Source organism: Suncus etruscus, chromosome 16 (genome assembly GCF_024139225.1).
Source record: "Suncus etruscus isolate mSunEtr1 chromosome 16, mSunEtr1.pri.cur, whole genome shotgun sequence".
NCBI classification, from domain to species: Eukaryota; Metazoa; Chordata; class Mammalia; order Eulipotyphla; family Soricidae; genus Suncus; species Suncus etruscus.
The window spans coordinates 11,327,896-11,343,532 of NC_064863.1; the positions used below are offsets into that span (position 1 = coordinate 11,327,896).

Here is a 15,637-nt window from a genome sequence, read left to right on the forward strand (position 1 = left end):
AGTGTTCAAAAAACTTCCTGGAAACTGCCTTAAGTCACACAAATCTTTCGTCTTAACTCTAATAAACTTAGCAGCTTGTCCCCAATTGCTAGGCCATTCTTATTAATACTTGACTAGGCAAATTACAGACAAAAAAAAAGGAACCACAAGAACTTAAAGAACATGAACTCCTTCAGAGTCGTATGCTAGGAATCAGCAGATTATTAGAAGTTTCTGCAGAAAAATAAAGGAATGAGATAGTGAGCAGCATGGCAGGGAAGATTGCTAGGTAGTTGGGAACTGATCATTGAGGAGATGACACTTGTCACAGATTGTTTTCTCCAGAAAACACAAAAACCATTAGAAAATTCATTATACTCTTCAGACCTCCATTTCATCACCTGGAAAACTACAGAATTAGATCTGGGGAAATAATACAATGTATTGAATGCAGGCTTAATTACAGGATGCCCAAATTCAATCCCCAGAACTTCAAGATCCCTAAATCACCTTTACTGAGCACAAATTTAGGAGTAGCCCTTGGGAATCCATAGGTATGGACCAAGAAAAAAAAGAAAAACGCAACTAGAGTAAATTTTATAGAGTTTCAATTAGCCCTCAAAGTCTGCTTCATCATATTCCTCACTGTCTCAGTACCATCTGCCATGAATCACACTATGATAGGAAGACAATCTTGGAACCAAGCAAGGCTATGATTGCTTCATTCCTTCCATGTTGGCTGGATTTTTAAGAATGTTCTTGCTCATTAAAGATAAATAAGTAGCTCCATAGTGCACAAGATTTACAGAGGACCCTTTGTAAAAAAACTCAAGTCATCACAATATTTAGAGATGACATTGTTGAAGAAGACTGGCATGTTTTGAAGGAGGTATTGTGTAGCTTCGCAGTGACTTCATGTGTGGCTTCGAGTCTGAAATCGTACATATATCAGTACAGCCAGCAGGCAAAGCTGCCAGAAGTCAACCGATCCAACCCTCTATTAGCCAAGAGTCCTGAATGTGTCTATAGAAAACAATGCTTGGTCTAAACTGTTTCCTTTCTTACAGTGGGGGCAGCAGATCTCACTTGGACAGGACACAGCATCTATCCAATCAGGAGGTCACAATCACAGATAACTTGTACCCAAGAACTCTTCCTCTCTCAGTCAGCGAAATATTTGCAGCCAGAATGTTCTTGGCTATTAGATGATTTGTCTCATTAATCCATTTTTCTTCTATCACCAGAGTACAATCTCAATCAGTGATCCACCACCTAGAGCGAAAACTTGATGTGTGTGCATTTGTGAACATAAAATGATTTGTGCATCAGTGTTTTGTTTTCAGCATGATTTTTTTTTACTTAGTTGCTAAAAAGAAGTTTCCCTATCTCTAAATCACTAACACATCTTTTTAAAAACCGTTTTGTAAACAAGTTCCAAAGTTAAGACCAAAGCCTGAAAAATAAGATTCAAAATTATGATATTAGAATTTTGGTATTAATAGACTGTTATTAGAGGAGTAGGATAATTCAGAGAGGCTCCTTCAAGCTCTAAGAACGAGGATTCAGGAAATCATGGGGAGAGGGAATCATAGCTGTGTACTTGCTTTGATGGGCAAATAATACCTTCCCAATTTTATACATTTTGGCTCCTCACATAGTGGGATGTGTTTATATTTATGTTTCTGGTAATGACTAGAAACTCAGAATACTAAGAAATGCTGAATTAAAAGCCTGAGCTAAACTCCTCTCCTCTCTACTGCATAACCTACTCACTCTGCCTTAGAAAGCTAAAGAACCACCACCACTAGTACTTTCACCTGCAATGTTCCCATTCTACTAAAAGGGATTTTTTTTATTTCATCAAAAACTGCAATCTACAAAGTTATTGATAGTTGAGTTTAGGCATATACTATTTCAACACCAAGCCTACCATCAGTGTCAACTTTTTCCCACCAGTGTTCCCATATCCCATTATCCCTCTACTACCCATCTCCCTGCCTCCTCAACAGGCACTTGACAAAGTTAGTTAGTGGTTACAACTTAGATCTCATGCTTTCAGTGTTGTTGCTTTGGGCATATAGCGACATCACTCTACTTAAAAGTTATTAAAAGAGGGCCCGGAGAGATAGCACAGTGGCGGTAGCCTTGCAAGCAGCCGATCCAGGACCAAAGGTGGTTGGTTTGAATCCCGGTGTCCCATATGGTCCCCCGTGCCTGCCAAGAGCTATTTCTGAGCAGACAGCCAGGAGTAATCCCTGAGCAACGCCGGGTGTGGCCCAAAAACCAAAAAAAAAAAAAAAAAGTTATCCAAAGAATTTAACTTTGCCACCACTTTTTTTTTTCTTTTTTTACTGTTAAGACAGCCTTCTGAGGAGCTGTCTTCTTTGGAGGGCTATTAAAATCACACCATGTACATCTGGTATGACTTCCGTGTGGTCTTGCCCCAAGGTGGAACAGGACAAAATGATTCCATGACCCTTTCCAGTTATTCTCCTCAAAGGCTCATTCTGTGTCCATACAAGGTAAAAAGGAGCTGACTTGAGAAGGACCACCATCCAACTCACTCCAGGACTCCATGTTGTTCACTTAGGCCACAATGGTGTCTAGACTTCCTAAAATAGGCATGAGGAAACTTTTTATCTGCCAGGAACCATTTGAATGTTTATAATATCATTTTTGAGCCATAGAATACAAGCAGATGGTCTGAGGACATACGTGTCTGTTCCTACATGATCTAGGGCTGACCACAAGATTTTCCATGGGCCAAAATTCCTCATCCCTATTCTAGAAGAATTAAAGCCACACAGATCACAAGCTCTGTTAGCTATCTTGTCACAACTGGGTAGGAAACGCATCCACCTACATTTCTAGTTGTGGCTGACCAAACTTATACCATTTATAGAAGCCTGTTTTCTACTCAGATGGCATTATATGCAGAGGATCAAGCTATAACATAGTATGGTGTTTTCCTCACATGTAGTATACACCAGCTCAACTCCAGCAAGACATCAAATGAGTCTTCTGAGCACAGAGCCAAGAATGTAACCTGGGGACAACTGGTTGTGACCTAAAAGCAAATCAAATAATCCTGATAACTGTGGCATAAAATGAAATACTGTCAAAGACTAAAACTGTCTTTCAGGTTTCTAGCTACAAAGTGTATCCATTAGAATTGTAGGCATTTGTGAGTATCAAAAAATCCTAGTTCTTTTTACCTGGAAAGGGTTTATTTTACTCAAATGACAAGAAGTCCCAAAATTGGTGATCCAAGGTGATTCAACACATTATTTACAGTTTTCATCAAATATCCAGACTCCTCTGTCTTCCTATTGTACCAGCTTTAGAATTTGGTTTTCATCCTTATAGTCTCAAGAGAGCTTCTGTGCTCCAGATGTTGAGCTCATATTGAGAGAAATTGAGTTCATAGAGAGAAATGAAGTTTTCTTCTTATCAGAGTCTACCTTCTTGGAAAGTGAAACTGTTTCAAGGATCTCTCTATGTATTTTTATTGACCAACCTGAGCTCTATGACCACCTCTGGCTGCAAGGAAATCTGCAAGTTTGTCCTTCTACTTGCCATGCTGTAATACAGAAAATGGAAGTGGGGTGCACGTCTAAATCTATTGTTGTTTCAGGGTGAAATATCATGGTAAAAGCAATCAAAGACAAAAAATAAAATAGCAGTGTAGAAATGGATGGAGATTTTTTATTCTTCATCTGCACTACTTGTCAAAATGGGCAATGGTATTCTGAATTCTGAAAGCAAGAAATTCAGATTTGCGTCTTCAATAGGACTACAAGATGTAAACACTTCCTAGCTCCATCTAGTTGAAAAATATAATTTTGAACATGAAAATAGTTTTAAACAAATGATAAAGAAGTGATGATGTGGGGACTACGTGGAGCTTGAAGTACCATGGCATAGGGAAAAGGAATGATTTCACATAGTAGGATCTGAGTACTATTTCTATGCCAAATTATGGGTGGGCATACTGTGAGCATTCGTTTATTTATATTTAACACATAGGTGCCAAAACTGGAGAGATAGTTTAGGAGGTAATTAAATATATTGTCTTGAATTAACCTATGCCAGTTTAATCCCTGATACCATGTATGATATATGAGCATATCCAGGGATCACTCTTGATTTCAGAACCATGGGTAGCTTTTCAGCACTGCCAAGTAGGCCCCCACCCCCAAAAAATGGGTAATAGCCACTATCCATGGAATTGCTCTTGAGTTAAATAAGATGTATGTTTATATACCATATAAAGAACGTAGTTCATAATAATAAGCTTCCAGAAATAGATTTTTCTCTTCGTACAGTTTATTCGGCACATGCATAAGCCATCATGAGCCGCTCCTCAGCCAAAGCTGACAGTTGAAAAATCAACCCTTTGATTGCAAGAAATTAAAACAAATCCAGTGAATGGTGTAGCCTTTCTCTCTCAAAGCACGCCAAGATTCTTTCATGTTGGGCTTCATCACATTATCTTAGCAAACCAGACAAAAATGTCTAAGAGATTTTGTTTTCCAAATTGCCTCGTGTGCTTCAAAGTGCCATCTGCTTGTAACTTGTTACAAAACAGAAGGTCAACGGATGCCATTTGGTGACCATTTTCAAAAGTGACTTCAGTGGTTTTGTTACCATAGGGATATAATTCCTAGACATTTGTGCAATTTGTTCTGTGTTGTTAAGATGTGAAATGAAGCCTTCACCAGGAGACTCTCAGCTGTTTCATATCACGTTTATCTGCATCTTCTAACCCGCCGAGCCCAGCTTTTTAAATTGGATTTCTTTCCACTTTAATTATCTCCCTCGTGTCATTCCAACCTTTCCAGTCAAAGATGAATGTTTGAAGCTTATCACCTTATCGTCAGCATTGAAAAACTTCAAAAAAAATAACGTGGGGGAAGGAAGTAAGAAACTGAAAAGAGTTCATCAGATGTGTAGTCAAAATCTGTGCCATAAGTGAAAATCTTAATTTCTGTACCACCGATAAGGTGAAAAAAAAGGAATGAATAAGAATTCAATTCAATTCAAAGCCACAGGTTCTTTTTCATATTCATGACATTTTGCTAGGTATTTAACCTTTTCTCTTGATTCTTCCCTGTAAAAAGGGGACTGTGTTTACCTACCTTTCCTTTTTTACCTGCTTGATCCAATCAGTGGCATAATGTACAAGAAGCACCATTCAAAATAACAAACCAAATATTCAGCCTACTTTATTTTTATTTTTCCCATCTATTGTAATAAAGTTCATACCACACTATAACACATAAAAAGTTGGGATTCGAACCAATGACCTGCATGAAAGGCAAACGCCTTACTTTCATGCTATCTCTCCGGCCCCTTCTTTTCTTTCTTTATGTGCTCTGCCATGTTTCTTATCTCAAGACCATGGCGTTTTTTTTCTTTGTTTGTTTGTTTGTTTGTTTTGTTTTTGTGGTGCTTAGCGTTATTGTTGGAGTCCTTAATGGACATTTGACACTTCTTTTTGTAGTGGTGGAGTGTTTCACCTTCTTTTTCTCCTTCGTCTCTCAAACTGATGACGAGAGCCTCTAGAAGAATTCCGCTTACTTTCGGCGTATTAGACTTTTACCCCAGTTTATTACTTTTCTCTTCTTCAAACAAAACCACATAACTTGAACTACCTAGTCCTGCCTCCCAATTAGAGGAGGAAATAAGGGAGGCATCAGGACCAAACAGGTGCAAGACTACTAAGTAATAGGCTAGATACAGAGGGGACCACATATTCTAGCAGCCCTGGGGGTGAGGGAAGAGGATATGGGAGGTAGGACAAAAGCGGAGGAGTAGGGAGGACAAACCAGTGATGGGAATCCTCCCTGATTTTATGTAAATATGTACCTAAAATATTATTGTCAATAATATGTAAGCCACTATGATCAAAATAAAAATTATGTTAATAAAAAAAATCTCAGACCCTTGGGACCAGACTGGTGGCACAGCGGTAGGGCATTTGCCTTGCCCACAGCTGACTTAGGACAGACCTCAGTTCAATCCCCCAACATTCCATATGGTGTGGCCCCAAAACAGAACAAAACAAAAACAAAACAAAAAAAATCAAAGATACAAACAAAAGAAATCTCATACCCTCCCAGAGGCCTATCCAATGCCTCAACTTATTGTGTATTTATGTATTTGTTTGTTTGTTTGTTTATTATTAGTCTTGTGGGCCACATTTGATAGTGCTTTGATTACTCCTGACTCTGCACTGAAAAATCACTTCTGATGGTGCTTAAAGGATTATATGTGATACTGAGGATTGAATCCATGTTGGCTGTATGCAAAGCAAATGCCTTACCCACTGTATTATCTCTCTGGCCCTCGCCTTATTTTTAAAGTCAAGGTTCCCTAACAAGAAACCATTTTTCTGCCTCATATTATTATTTCTCTCTTCCACATTATTAATCTGATTTGAACCAGTTCTTATGAGCTCTATCTGATTCTAGTTGTTCAGACTAAATCTTGAGCCAGTCAGCTCGCTGGAGACTGGTCATCATCTGCTCAAGCTCAGCCAAATCCATCTCATGTCACTGAGTGTACACCTCTTAGTGCTTTGCAGACTCAAACTTGTTGAATAAGATATTAATTATGGAGTCCTGGATGGAGGTGGATGATGGTGAGATGGATGGAGAGGCCTTTTTATGCCAGTCCCGGGCATGTGCCTGCAACCTCTTGCTTTCAGCCGGCAGGTCTGAGGGTTCAAGATAGCTGGGAGGAAAAGACTCACAGTCAGTCAGGTTTTCAGGAGAGATCAACTTTTTAGGGCCCTGGCCAACATGTGTGGCCTATAATCTTTAAAGCTTTTTATAGCATGCTCTCTATATGCATTCCTGCATTCAAGTCTGTCTCTTTTCCTCCATCCTGCTCTGCAATGAATCTCTCTCTCCCTCCTTGAATCCTTGAATCAATCCCCTTCCTTTTTCTGAGGAAATCCTTTTTGTTATCTACCAAGGATCCCTCCTAGAAATAGGAAGGTCTTACTCTCAGGTAAGGATATGCAGAAGATGGGGTTGGGGTGACATCTACCCCTCTTTGAATAATTAATGAGAAGGGTAATAAGCTTTTGTTTTCCTGACTTCTGCCTTTGGCCAAACTCGGGAAGTCTAATATTCCCATAGCCACAAAGACTGACCCAAACAGATCAAAATCTCTCTCCTCCTGGAGATTATCTGTCATTGCTCTGGCCCCACTAGTCTTGGCATCATCCTCATCTTCATTTCTCTCACTAACTTCTTCCCCAAATGCATCTCTGTTGTCCTCAAATGTGTTCGTGAGGTTCTAGGCAACACTTTACTATGCAGACTCATGAAATATCTTTCCACACCTTCATAGTGTCTATCTTAAGAAAGGAAATATTCTTTTCTTAAACTTTATTGATTGGTTGGTTGATTGGTATTTGGGCCACACTCGGTGGCACTCAGGGGCCACTCCTGGTTCTACACTCAAAAATCACCTCTGGCAGGCTGAAGAAGGGACCATATGAGATGGCAAGAATCAAATCAGATCCCTCCCAGGTCAGCTGCATGCAAAGCAAACGTCCTACCCATGCTATCTCTTTGGCCCCATGAGAAGGGTAATATTCTTAAGAAGAATACAGAGGCTGGAGAGATAGCATGGAGGTAAGGCATTTGCCTTTCATGCAGAAAGTCAGTGGTTTGAATCCGGGCATTCCATATGGTCCCCTGAGCCTGCCAGGGGCAATTTCTGAGCATAGAGCCAGGAGGAACCCCTGAGCGCTGCCAGGTGTGACCCCAAAACAAAACAACAACAAAAAAAAGAATACAATTTTGTATATACCCCATATAGCCAGAGTGTTGCTAGGCAGGGCAGAGACAGAAAGCCACTTCCCCACATTCAGTCCATGGCTCCAAGGTAGTTGTGCTAGTCTCAAGGCTCAAGTCTACTACCTAAAATTTTTTGCTACAGGTGCTTCTTCCAACATATAACATTAATAACTTCCTCCACAAAGCTGCAACAGAAGTCACTGGGTGGAGAATAGAAATAAGTTTCACCCTCTGCTTGTTGTATCCATCCCTCTCTTCCTTTAGGTAGCTAAACACCATATCCTTCACTGTTTTTACCCTTAATGATCTCCAACCTTGGTTATTCTTAGTTGGGTTGTCATTAAAAATTCAATGACAACTGGATCATCTATCTAAAATTATGTCGATTCAAATTGTTATCATTTGAAAATACTCATTACCACCTACTACCTAACACAGAATGGGTGAGCACACATGACTGATTTTAAGTAGTAGGTTTAGAAGAAAAATATTTGATCTTTTATTGCCCTTTATTAGCCCTGCCATTATTCTACAAGTTCAATTTTTTTAGAAGGATATAAATACTGGTGATTTTTGGATTTTTTGCTAATTAAGGGGACAATGTCAAAGTCATTTTAGAATGAAAGAGCTTGTATATCTCTACAGGTTAGTATAACCTTGTGTATTTAAGGAAAGTAAAGAAACCAGACAATGAAAAAAAGTGATTGGATCAGGTAATGTCATAGAGGCAAAAGAAGAGGTAGTTAGTGACAATCGTGAGGTGAGTTTGGGAAGGAAGTGAGCTTAAACTCTTGAGTCCATTGAGACAATTAGGATATAAGAATAGAAAAATGGGAATTAGTAAGATGGGAAGAAAATTGAGGGAATTATTATAGCTTTGTTTTTCTTCAAGGTTTAAATGGAATCATTGAACAGTAAGATGACCAAATGTGCACCATGAGCTTTGATCAGAGTGTATGCACTAGAAAATATTACATTCATCTCTTCCCCCCTTGACAAATGGAGTTTTGTTTTAGGACCATACCTGCTGGTTCTCAGGGCTTATTCCTGAATCTGTATTCAGGGATACCCCTGGTTGGGCTCAGAGAACCATATGGGATGCTGTGATTGGCTGACCTTATGCAAGGTAAATTCCTACCAACTGTACTATTGCTACCGCCCCCATTGTTTTTGCTTTTGTTTTCCTCCCTTGACAGATTAAAATCGATAGCAAATATTTATCTTCAAAGGGCATCATATTAAAAATAACCACCATGCATCAGCTAGATATTTATGCTTTTATGAAATGCATGAGACTTCCAAAGACTTTTATTTCAAACTGTGAACTAGGATAGAGTTTCTAAACTCCTTTCACTTTTGAAAATAACTTGGCCTGAGAGAACATTCAGTGAAGCACTCAAATATTACACATCTTCTTATTCCCTAATCCATGTGCCTGGAGAATGTTCTGAAACTCAGCCAGTAAAGAGGTGTGTACAGGAAGAAAACTGAACACTTGGGGCTTTTGATTTCAGTGTTGTAAAAGTGGTTCCAGATATGACAAATGAGAAGAAGATAATCTAAAACATAGATTATTTGCATGTCTATTCTTTGAAAATTTTAATAAGCATCAGCTTTCCTGGGCCAAATCAGGTTCTTTGCTTCCAAATGTTTCATATTTACACTCTCTCCCTTTGATTATTTGACATCATAAAGGTTGGTCTGGAGAAGTTTCCAGATGAGATTTGTAGGGCAACAGGCAAATAAGCCGCAGGAAGGGGATCAAGGGGGAATTTGGGGTTTCCATTCCCTCTTACCCAGCCCACAATGAAGAGAACCACAGATTCAGATAAACCGGGCCCATATTCACCAGTATTTTGGAGAGTCCAAGAAAAGAGGAAACATGGGTAAAGGATCTGGGATTTCTCAAACACTAATCTTTCACTCTTGTGCTAACACTTACTCTCCTATTGCAAATAAGTCAGTAAATACTTGACCTCCATGGCTTGAATTTTAGGCATTCTGATTACCCACAAGACCCGTACCAAGATAACAAAGTCGGGTGAATTAGCCATCAAGAGCTTGGCACAATTCCAAGCCCTTAGCTCGAAACAGATGAACTTGCTCCTATGGGTCTTTCAATACAGTGGAGGACAGATAGAACACCAAATCTCCACAAAGTTGTGCAGATTAGGGGGTCACACCCTTAAGAAAGAAGTGGCGTAAATGGAGTAGGCATGCTGCCAATGACAAAGAGTACAGAAAGCCTCATGGCTAAATGAAGGCAACATTTAGGCAAAGATGGGACAGTCGAAAGGAAAAAGCCACAAGCAGGAATATCTGGGACATGCCTTCTCTACTTGAAAGTGAAGAGCAGGAGGCAAAGCACGACTGAGAAATTGGCTCATTGCAGCAACAAAAAGATTGCATGTGGCTGCAGTGGCATGCACAAGATGGAGCCAGAAGGGAGCACGATGCCTGAAACCTTGGGAAGACTTAGAGCCTCTCCTTCCCCACCCAGGCGCTGAGCAGGAGAGTGAAAACAGGTCCTAACCTAAACTCCAAAAGTCCATCCTAACTGCCTCAACCGGAAGTCAGAGCCAGGCTAGATAGAGCCTATCATCTCTGTTCTAGTTCTCCATAGGTTCGCAGGTCAATTTCAGCCACTATCATGGCAACACGTGATATTTTTTAATGTAAATGCAAAAAAAGAAGAAAAAAAGACCTAAAAAATTTGACTGATTCCACTTTACAGTTTACATTTTATATTGTGTTGCTTGGTTTAAGGACAGATAAACCACATCAGAGCACTCCCATAAAATGCGATTAATTTGGAAGGGATGTTTCTTTTTATGGTTTTTTTTTTTCACCAGACAAAAAGTTCAAATACCAGACAGCTACATTTAAAACTAGACCTGAAAACCAAAGGGGAAAAAAAGCCATTTGTCCTTGTTTTCCCTGGATTTTGTCTTTCCTGGCAATCGGGGAACTATCCCCCAGCAAGTGGGAAGAAGCCCATGCCCCAGTCCAGCTCACTGGTGTTATGACAGCTTTGTCAGTCCTTTGTAAACAAAGTTAGAATCTTTGTTTGACCTGGCCTTTGAGAGGTGGGAACAATGAATCTAATACCCAAACTAGCTAATGAAGAGTTAGATGTGAAAAGTCCAAATCAAATATAGTTTATAAACACCATTTGCTTTTATTTAAGATGAAGAAAAACATACCTCCAATGGGCACCAAGCACTGCCAAAATCTTTAGAGAACAGCAAGCCAAAATATACGCAACAATTCTAGGGAAAGTGAGATGATCCAAAAGTCAATGAGTGTAATTGGGAAATAATCCAGGTAATGAAAAAATGACGGCAAGAAGGAGACGTGAATGGTGACATTTACCACTTAGGAAGGGAGATCAGGAGAAGTCTCACTAACAATTTAAAGCAGAGCATATAGAAGAAATAGATGATAGAGTGAGATTATAGATATCAAATATAGGTATAAAAATAAGAAAAATAAAGTATAGATGCTATGATTATAGATATAGGAGAGAGAAGATAAGAGAGATAAAGATATAGACATATACAATATAGATATATCTATAGACAAATAATATCAATACATAGATATAGATGAACATGTAAGTATAGATATAGGCATATAATCAGTGCTTTTCTATCAGCCATCCACAGAGAGGTGCCAGTCCAAAGATGTATAAATATTAAAATCTACTGGTCTACCAACTTAGTCACAACTGCTGGTCTGTAGGTTAAAGAACATTAAAACAGTTGATATAGATATGAAAAAAAGAGAGGGAGGACTGGCAGAGAGAGAGAGAGTAATAGAAATATAGATGTAAACATAAAATCAACAAGATAGTTATATATTAATAGATAACTTGTAGAGAATTGAATTATGCAATTGTGGAAATTCTCTAGACTAGTATCTAAATTCTGTTAAGTAAGGCTTAGGGCTTCTAGGGAGAGCAGGCTAGAAGCCCAAGTTGATATTCCATCATCCAGGCAGAATTTCTTTACTAGGGATGTCTATGTCTCTCTATGTCTCTTCAAATCTCTTCACTGATTAAATAATTTCCACCCATATTTTCTAGGAAAACACTAAAAATATACTTTTTTTATTTTTTGGGCCACATCCAGTGACGCTGAGGGGTTACTCCTGGCTATGCCCTCGGAAATCGCTCCTGGCTTGAGGGACCATATAAGACACTAGGGGATCAAACCGCAATCCGTCTTAGGCTAGTGCGTGCAAGGCAGATGCCCTACTGCTTGTGCCACCACACTGGCCCCTAAAAAATACTTTTTAAAGTCAACTGAACATAGAACTTTTGTCACACCTATAAAATGCCTTCATAGAACACCCAGACAAGTGGTTGACAAAAATATAGGGAGTGGGGCCTAACTAAGTGGATACTTTAAATTAATGGAAAATATATCTATATCTATATCCTTCTTAGAATTGCTACAAACCCATGAGGGTACCTCCCATCAGTAAGGAGTCTGGAAGCAATACAGGAGGAAGAGAAAAATGCTTCATCTTAAATGTGTCATGCTAAAGTGGTAAAAAATACTTAGTGTAGATGTTGAGCAAACAGTACTAAAAATAAAATATTACCTTCTCTGATGTAAATCCATGTGACTTACAATTGGTCTCAATGGAAAAAAAAAGCAAGTTGGAAAGAGCCCCACAGAAAACTTAGTCCAAGTTTTAGGAAGAATGCCTCAAGAAAGGAAATATTTGTCTCATGTGAGGATTTTTAAGCCATTCTTCAACATTCCCAGTCCCATCTTTCACTGAATACATAAGACATGGATTGGCAGGTATTTGGAATGTGTAATCAGTGTCCAACATTCATATGAATTAGGTTTAAAAATAATTATAATTATCCCCCTTTCAAGAAGCAGACTATTCAGGAAGCTTATCACACTCATTCATATAAAAAGAGATGCCTAACTTAAGAAGCATCAAACCAAAAGAAGACAGGAGTGGAGAGAAAATTCACTAATGTACACAACTAAAGTTTGGGGGCAGGCTGGCATCAGTTTCCCCAGGATCCAGGTTCTTTCTCCACTTTTCTCAGTCTTGCTTTTTTTTCTTTGTTTGCTTCATTTCTGGTCATGTCACACTCATTGCAGAGGCTGAAAGAATTGCATTTGTATACATACATATGTGTGTGAGGAACATCCTAGCAGAAATGTCCTAAAGTGAAGCTTCAGCACATACTTGAGTCACTAGCCCTCCTGTTAATAAATTGTTATGGTCAGAACTCCTGAAAACTGAAGCATGAAGGGGGAGAAGGTGGGAAGAGACCCCTACACCTGCACTTAAGGTAAAAATATTTCTCCAGGAAAAATCGAGATCAGTTAATGTTAACTCAACAACAAACCTGAGCACACTCAAAATCACAACTTACATCCTAAATATACATATATATTTTATATGTATAAAATATATAAATAGATATAGGGGCAGAATGGTAGCACAAGCGATAGGATGCTTGCCTTGCACACACTAGCCTAGCACAAACTGCTGTTCGATCCCCCATTGTCCCATATGGTCCCCCAAGCCAGGAGCTATTTCTGAGTGTATAGCCAGGTGTAACCCCTGAGCGTCACTGGGTGTGGCCCAAAAACCAAAAAAAAGTAGAAAGAGAATTTCTTTCTTTTTTTTTTTTAAAGAGAGAATTTCATTGAGTAACCTACCTATATTGTGGGGCTCAGTTTCCCCAACTTCACTGTCTTACAACTAAAACAAGTATTGAACTTCAAGTGTGCCTTTTAAATGAATGACTTTGTATAAATACTAGACATAGTGATCATTTATTCCATTGGAAGGGTTTAATTTGTGCTATGAAAGAGCAACAGGAAGATGAGTCCCTGTTTGACAGCTCAAGTACCTTTGCTAATGTGGACAATGCAGGCTTCCTTTATATTCGGAATAATTTCCTCTCTAAAGAACTAAAGTGAGATAATAGGGAAAGTCACAGATGACTCTGGACAAGTTATTTAGCTTCTCAGTATCTCATTTCTTTTCTCACCTGTAAAGTAGGATTATAATGGCAATTCTCTCCTTGGACTCTAAATGTGTGAATATAGGCAAAATGCCAGAAATATCCCCTAAGTTCTTTAAATTGTAAATCCCCTGCTTCTGGTAGATATTCTTATCTCTATTTCTCTGAGTTTGAAAAAATAATTATAAGCTCATAAAGTAGATAAAGGAAGATTAAAATGTAGAACTGATTCCAAAAAAATATATATCAGGCTCCTTCTATTGTAACAAGAATCTGAAAAATGCACGCATACAGGGAAGAAGACATGCTGACTTGGAAGAAAGATGGTAGGAAAAGTGCAGACTTGTAAATTCAGGTGCTAAACCTGTATTTATTTTAAGCAGGAGTTAAGCAAATATTCTATTAGCCTTGGCCTGAGTTATATTAATCTGAATGGTTTGCTAGAGAAAGCTACAGCAAGTATCTAAAATAATTTTAGATTCCATTTCTCTCCTGGGAAGGGCCCCAAGTTCTTCACTTATCCCGCCATTGAAATGCTGGACTCTATTATTTCTCACTAGGAGATTGAGATCCATTCATCATATGCATCCCATCCATGGTTTATATGTGTGAAGACTCTTAGCTTCAGCATGAATCTAATTCTCATTGTCCAGAGTTCAGAGCCATTAGAGAACCCAAATTTCTTAGCTCCATGTTCCTTCTTCTCCAACAGGTCACTCTCAGAGTCTGTCTGAGGAATAGTTCTAGTTCAGGTCTGTTGGCTCAGCCTGGTCCTGAAATCCATCCTTCTCCATGTCCCTCTGAGGACTCAGGCCCACAGTCATCACAGTACAGTCATGAAGTGCTCAGCAACCCACATGACAATAGGATGTACTGGAGGAGGCAAACAAGATACTTAAAAGAAGGGCAGGAGAGAGAACTCAGCAAATGAAGTGCACGTTCTGTGTGCAGGAGACCCAACTTAGATTTCTGGGATATAGTCCCCCAAACATCATAGAGAGTGACTTCAGCCATGGAAGTGATCCCTAAACACCACAGGGTATCAAAACTAAATAAATATTTTTTCCATTTTAATAAAAAGAGTTAAAGGGAACAAATCTTCCAAGCCAAAGCCATCCCAACAGAAAAAAAGACCCTTTTATATGTGAAAGACATTTTTATAACTTATCTTTTACAAAATACATCTCCTCCCAGTATTCAGAACACCTGATTTAAATTGCTTGCCAAAAGCTGAGATGAAGTGCTTGCCAAAAGCTTGGGGTGGAAGATTTCTGCTCCCCTTCAATGGTTAAGGATATGCAATTCAGTATACTGAGCCTTTTACCTAAGGGTACAACTCTGTGACTTCCTCTTCCTCTCTCTGCACCTCTGTTTCCTTCTGTCCAGAACAGGGACACTGAAGGCAGTGTTGGCCGACTTGTTCTGCAGAGGAACTGGGAACGCACAAAGACCTAGTCCCTGAGCATAGAGCAATTACTCAAATGTTAGCATTGGCACTTTAGAATAAGTGCAACTCTTGATTTCCAGGATTAAATGGACCACAACTGCTTTAGATATGTCTTGTGTAACTATACTTCTAGATGTTAAGTACATGTTAAGTACATGAACTGTATTTTGCTCAGCTGCATCCCTCCATATCTAATGAGTTATTGAGTTGGAAAAGTCATTTAACTCAGCTACTTTTACTAGTGCTACTACTACTACTACAAATATGACTATGATCTTTTTTTTGATTGGGGGCCACATCATGTGATGCTCAGGGATCACTCTTGGTGGGCTCAAGGTGTCAAGAAAACAAGAAGTCTTAGAATCAATAAGATAAAGTGTTTCTGGTGTACTTCCTCCT

The 15,637-nt window shown here is 39.0% G+C and overlaps 1 protein-coding gene across 1 annotated transcript in view; it reads left to right on the forward strand.

Annotated features, from left to right (window-relative positions):
- The first annotated feature begins 2,387 nt into the window (after positions 1–2,387).
- CC2D2A (coiled-coil and C2 domain containing 2A) overlaps positions 2,388–15,637 on the forward strand; it is a 183,671-nt gene continuing 170,421 nt past the window's right edge. Inside the window, exon 1 of the mRNA XM_049790229.1 lies at positions 2,388–2,501. Coding sequence (XP_049646186.1) covers positions 2,388–2,501 — 114 coding nt within the window. The remainder of the gene's footprint in view (positions 2,502–15,637) is intronic.